Source organism: Lotus japonicus, chromosome 1, assembly GCF_012489685.1.
Source record: "Lotus japonicus ecotype B-129 chromosome 1, LjGifu_v1.2".
Classification (NCBI taxonomy): Eukaryota; Viridiplantae; Streptophyta; class Magnoliopsida; order Fabales; family Fabaceae; genus Lotus; species Lotus japonicus.
The window spans coordinates 125290129-125296845 of NC_080041.1; the positions used below are offsets into that span (position 1 = coordinate 125290129).

General features: G+C 34.4%; 1 protein-coding gene across 4 annotated transcripts; it reads left to right on the plus strand.

The window, feature by feature from the left end:
- Nucleotides 1-4403: 4403 nt before the first annotated feature.
- On the plus strand, nucleotides 4404-5645 carry LOC130732621 (uncharacterized). 4 transcript variants are annotated; one of them, XM_057584634.1, is made up of 4 exons: nucleotides 4404-4614; nucleotides 4687-4764; nucleotides 4873-5181; nucleotides 5296-5645. In XM_057584634.1, exons 1-3 carry the CDS (start codon nucleotides 4572-4574, stop codon nucleotides 5172-5174), a joined length of 423 nt encoding a protein of 140 aa, XP_057440617.1. In that variant the 5' UTR covers nucleotides 4404-4571; the 3' UTR covers nucleotides 5175-5181; nucleotides 5296-5645. The 4 variants fall into 4 exon arrangements, with proteins under 4 accessions (XP_057440617.1, XP_057440615.1, XP_057440616.1 ...); XM_057584632.1 differs by having other exon boundaries at nucleotides 4405-4614; nucleotides 5286-5645; XM_057584633.1 differs by having other exon boundaries at nucleotides 4405-4614; nucleotides 4873-5176.
- The last annotated feature ends 1072 nt before the right edge of the window (nucleotides 5646-6717 follow it).

The following is a 6717-nucleotide window of genomic DNA, read 5'->3' on the forward strand; positions in this document are numbered from 1 at the left end:
ATCCGAGGGAGAGATGGGATATTTTGAGAAATGAAAAGAAAAATAAAAATAATGGAAATGCTCTGAAAAAATGCCACGTGTTTTATGATGAAGAGTATGTTTTGAATTGCCACATAGAATAGTTGGACCCTGAACTATTCCTGTTTCTATATATTATGGATATGGATTATGGATTGTTGCAGTTATGAAATTGAATTAATATCAAACGACTCAGTTTTATTAATTAAACAAAAAAGAGAGTTTTTTTTTTGAAAGTAACAAAAAAGAGAGTATTGCTATTACTCTTATTTGATTGATTAAACCCTTTAGAAATTTCATATGTGATCTTTTCATCCAATGGTTATGATTTGGTTCTCATTTCTCTTGATATTTTCTTTTCCATTCACAGAATTTTAAATTCCACCACTTATTCAATAAATATCAAATTCCTTGCTATATGTATCAACGAGCGTTGGTGAAACTAAGTTATGAGTATTAAAATAGTAGTAGATGTTTTTAAGTTCAATTTCCAAGTTTATTCTTCGTTTACTTACAGTCAGTTGTAGAAATAATCTTTAAATAAAATTATATAGATTTATCCTAATTCAATTTAAAGCATAATATATTAACATGTGTGTTTGAACTTCTGCGCAATGGATAATTGGATTTGGATATGAAGTGTTGTTGCTGTCTTGCTGACACCTAATACCAAAGATTCATGAATCTAAATCGAACGACTGCAGCTGACACAAACGCAGGTGAGTGGCTCTGTTTTGTCTGTGTGTTAGCTTCAACTTCATATCTGTTAGCAAGTGTAATTTTACATGTTCTCTCAACCGCCACAAATGTCCACTGAAGAAAAATTGAGAAAATTTTATTGGAGAGGTTCTTAACTCATTCTCTTTAGTCTTTTCACAGTCTTGTTTTAGCATTAAGTAAATGCTTTCACTTCAGCTTCATATGCTTTCATATTTTTATTTAGTGTGTATTTATAAAATCTAAATAGATTAATTCATATTTACGTGCGATTCACACATAGTAGAAGAAATAAATATTTACTTTTAGAAAAATAGATCCACATCTAATAGTGTCATTGTGTCAGAGTTGAACCAAACATGCACTTTATCCATTTTTCTATATCTTCATTCACATAAAGCAACTAGTACTTAGACCCGTGCGATGCACGGGGAATTCTCATTTTAGTTTATCGTGTGAGTTTTTTTAAAATATGTATTATTTTTATTATGTTTATTAAAAGTAATTTTAAGGATTAAAAGAAAGACTTAAATACTCTGGAGGTCCCTAGAATTGTATGGTGCATAAAAATAAGTCCTTGAAAAAAAAATTCCGATTCGAGATCCCTTAAATTTTTTTAATCTAAATAAGTCTCTACCAGTGTTATGTGCTTATGTGGCTCAAAATTTGCACAATCACTCATTCCATGTGGCATTTTTATTTTTCTTTTATTACACATGTTATAATCAATTATAATTAAACATTTTAATCTTAAAATTAACCCCTAAACCTAATAATCCCTAATCCCTAAATCAAAAGAAACCTAAACCTAACTTAGAAATCACCATCTTCCCCATCCTCAATTCATCTTCATCAGCATATGAACACCAATATTTCTTTGAAGAGAACGCCAAAATCTTCATCATCATCTTCTTCAACCTCTACCCGAACCGATAAACAAAAAAATCGCACCACTGCTCCTTCGCCTAATCTCTCTTCGCACCCAACCACCTTTCTTCTCTTCATGGCACAGATCGAACTTGATTAGAAGCAGATCGAACCCCAATCATCATTATACTTCTCTTCAAAATGCATAGCATAGAACATCGATGATATGAGTGTTTATTCTCTTCACAACGGCTGGGGTTGGGGGTGGGGGTCAGGTTGAGGTTTTGCACTGGGGTTAAGGTTGCAGGTGGAGGTGGGGGTTGGGGTTGTAGAATCTGTCTCAGCACCTTCTTCATAAATCACACAAAATCGAGAAGACCAAACACAACAACAGCAAACTTACCCAAAATACTATCAGAGGCAATTTGCGTAGGAAGGAGATGAGACAATTTGCGTGATGAGAGGAGAGGAAGAAATGGAAGTGAAGAGAGGAATGTCGTAGGAAGGAGATGAGACAATGGTTGCTGCAGAAGACGCCATTGTAGAATTGCAGCGAGAGAGAGAGAGAGAGAGAGAGAGAGAGAGAGAGAGAGAGAGAGAGAGAGAGTTTGATTTGAAGAGTTGCAGAGATTGAAGAAGAAGCTTCAACAGAGAAGTGACATCGATAAGCTTTCAGCATAACAAATCTAATAAAATAAAATTTAATTCCTTGCAATTGTTTTTTGAAATGGGGAAATATTTAAATAGTTTTATAATTAAGTAATAATTATAATTGATTAATACACGTGTAATAAAAAAAATTAAAAAAGCCACGTGGAATTGTTGATTGTGCAAAATTCCAGTCACATAAGCACCGATAAGCGCATAATTGATGCAATTTATGTGTATCTTTCTAAGCTTCTTTATATACATCTCTGTGCTTAATTCTTATGTCTTAGTCATGTTTTGACCATTAGTGCTTATTTGGATTATTCATAGAAATGTGTTTAATTCTACACTTTTAGTTTCTGTGATTGTTTTGCTAGAACAGGTTGAATATGGAGTTATAGTGATCCGAATGGGGAGTGTAATATGTCGTTGTAAAGCTAACTTGAAGCGCAACAACTTTCATGTTCATCTCAATCCATGAATCATCCTCTAAATTTGTCAGAATCTCCTTGCAAAGTTGCTGTCGCTAATCATGCCAGTCTGGAGCAGTCTGCACTTAAATGATCATATCTTGGGCTACAAAACTCCGAATTAAGATTCGATTGAAGGCCCGCGAAGCTGATTTAAAGGGATACAACTCTCATGTTTACCTATATTGAAGATTTTGCCTTCTTGTGGGACCCGTAGATGCTTGAGTGTTCAGCATGCTTACTCCTTTATTTGTGTCCGATTTTGTGAAGATTTAGATAACAAGATAGTTACTTGATGGACAAGTTTATGTGTTAGTATAAATAGGCTAGTTGAGACTTTTGTTAGGCACCTCATTTTCCCTTTTATTTTACAATCCTTATTTTAGTTATGGCTTGCTAAACTTTTCAGTTAGTCCTAGGGTTATTAATTTTCATGTGTTAGCATACCTGAGGTTCAGTTCTTAATAGTAATTCGTCTTTTTTATTCAAAGTTGATTTATGACATTTTCTCATATTCCGTTCTAATTTCCTTATCTAAGCGAGTGAATCAGTTGAAGCGGCTGTGAATGCTGATCTTAAAGGTACATAAATCTCTAACACCGATTGGTTGTTAGTTTTGAGGATCCTGACTCTTTAGATTGTTCTTGTACTTTGAGGGGGCGATGTTTCTTTCTTAACTTGAACTAATCAAATTCGGAGCGATTGTCCGGTAGAGGATCTAGGATTCCAACTCACGATTGTGAGTTGAGTTTCTACTCATAGACTTGAATAATTAATTGAATTAATCTCTTGTAACCGATGAAGGTATGCTGCACTTGACTATTATAACCTGAAGGCTAACGTTTCTCTCATATGATAATTCAATCTTTATTTTACTGCTTGATAATCAATCAACCAACCCCCCTTTTTTTTATTTGCTTTCGTCTCTAAATTCAGTTTATAATTCACTTTAGTCCTGGTAAGAACGATCATGGTGTTACACCTTGTACTGCACTAATCAGTTTATTTGCAGGATTACTTTGACATGCACCCGCGACAGTGCGTTCGTCAAGCACATAACACAGGTAGGGACTTATTTAGATTAAAAAAAAAATTCAAGGGATTCCGAATTGGAAAAAAAAATTTCAATGACTTATTTTCATACGCTATACAATTTCAGAGACCTCTAGAGTATTTAAACCTAAAACATAATAATTCTGATTAATTGAAGCTAAATATGATCGTCCTCTTACTAAAAGTAAAGCCATTTTTTGCAGCAACAACGTCATTGCTGCTAAGTTAATCAAAATTGGTAATAATTTCATTGATTAACTAAGGTTTTGGTCCCCATTATAATAAGTAAAGTTTGAAAATGGTGAGTAAAATTTGAATGGTTTAATTGCACATTTGCTCCTTCATCTTTGACCATTGTGCAATTTGCTTCATTTATGTTTAAAACGAGCAAATTTACCCATTCATGTATGAATTTGTAAAAATTAGCTCCTTCAGTAAGTGCGCCGTTTAAAGGTTAACGGAAATTGCTTACGTGGACGTCATTAAATGACAACATTTTTGCCATTGGGATGCCACTAAGACTCCATGTAAGTAAAAGGATAAATAAATAAAAATTATAATTTATTTATTTAAACCATTAATCATTAATATCTCTTTGTACCAGAAAAAAAAAAAAAAAAACCCATCTCTTTCTATCTTCATTGAAATTGACAATAACAAAAACAATCAAAATCAAATTCAAAAAAAAAAAATCAAAATCTTCATCCCCAGCGTGCAATTAGTCATAAGTTTGGATTTAAAAGAAGCAAGCGTGGTCATTCTTTCATTCATTCCGTTCCATTCTTCCTCTCCTCAACGATGTCGACCCCCTCCGCGTCTCTAATTCCAGACCAAGATTCAGGTACAAACCACGTAAACACAACCTCTAATTTTTTACAAAATTAATAACAATGGTTTGTTTTCTTTTGATCAGTTGAGAATGGGAAGGATTTTACTCCACCGGTTAAGAAATTCAAAGTTGACAACACTGATACTGATTCCGTTCCTAAAGGTACAAACCCTAGCTAAATCATATTAATTATTCTTGTTTGTTCTAGATTAGATTAATTCCGATCCTAAAGTAAACCCTAAATCACATTTGTTGTTGTAATTGTTGAAGCCATGGAATTTACCCCCGCAGAAGCTTTCAAAATCTGGCACAAAGTGTTTGGAGAAGAATACAGTGGCAAAGATGAGGAAGTTATGAGGTTGGAGATGTTCACGAATTCTTATATGACCACTCCCTTAGGTTATGGATGGTGTTATCCGACTATGGCTGATAGAACCGAACAAGAAATTCAGCGGTTTAGAGAAGAACATTGTATTTCTCGGCCGATTGATAATCATATATCCGTGGAAGACATCATATATTTGAAAGACTTCGATCCCGCTGCACACCTGCCAGAAGGTTACCTTCGCTAAAGGTAAGGTACAAGCCCTAAATCATATCGAGTTTAATTAATTAATTAATTTCATGTTTTCTTTCTTTCTTATATATCTTTGTCCTTTTTTTTTTTGTGAACTTCAATTCAGCTCTTGTTAGGACCATTCCCCAAGTGGTGCTAGGAGTTTTCTGGTTTTGGCTGATTGAACCGAAGAAGAATTTAATGAGTTTAGAGAATTTCATGTGCTCCCTGTTTGAATTCCAAATTTAAGTTGTAAGTTTGACCTTTTTTAATTAAGGTTGAATAAGTCGTGAATCCAGCTGACACTCAAGAGCACAAATGGATCACCCTTTTAAGGATTGAGATCAGCTCAAATCTATCTTCTATCTTTGGAGTTTGTCATCTTAGCCTACCTCACTTAGTGTGATAAGACAAGACTTTTGTGGTTGTTCTTAGTAGTCATGAAATACGTTATTATTTTAATTTTATTTTACCTGTTGTGAGACCATCTATATATACCTTTTACAGTTGGTAGAATGGGAAAACAATGATAAGAAATCATTTGATTGGATTTGAGTGTGATTTTGTTTTGTCATATATAACTAGCACACGTTAATTGGCTGTGTAAAAGTGCTCTTGTAATATTTGCTGTGTTGATTGATGCCACCAAGCAATCATCTTTTGAGCTAACATTGTTCATATTAATAAAATTCTCCTAAAGATATGGAGATTGGAATGTGATGTTGGTTGAGACCATCTTTCTAATTCCTAATTTATCTCCTAATCTGTGAAATGATTCAACTTGAGCTTTTTTGTGATGCAATTAGCCACCAGGTTTATGTTATTGATCGTTGGCGTAATGCCATCAAAAAAGAGTTGAAAGAAATTCTGTTATTGATCATTGGTGTAATGCCATGAAAAAAGAGTTGAAAAAAATTCTGTAACCAGATGTTTTCAGAGTAAACACTCAACACTTATCTCCTGAATTCATGGCTTGCACCTCTGATTCGAGCGCTTGCAAAAGGAGGTTTTTCAGGATATTAAGAGAAAAAGAAGTAGCACTCTTGCTCAAATGTGCTGAAATTAGAATATGACGAGACTCTAATTGCTGTTTTTGAATGCATGTGATCTTTTTGAGCAAATTGACTTGAAAAATTATTAGTTCGAATGTGATGGATTTCGAGTCATGTCTATCTCAGCGTAAAATGTTATTTTAAGAAATGATATTTTTGAAAAGAAATAAAATACCGTTGGCCTACTCTATAATAATGGATTTCAAAAAGATTGGCATTGATACTTGCTATCAATCGTCGCCCTCAAGGATTTTTCCTTTTCCAACACCCGTTCAACATCGGCAAGTTGTTGGGAGATGCCAGCTAACTTGTCCTCCGATTACGTCAGGGTAACCTCCGCCCGTTTGGCAATGGTTTCAACATTAAGCCTCAGTTGGGCATTGGTGCTCCTAGCTTCCTCAAGTTTCTTATGAAGGCGAGCCTTAGCCAACTCGGCATCCCTAAAAAATTGCATCAGACCGGCGGCAGAACTGGCGGCTGAAAGGGCTTGATTAACCACCAAAGTAG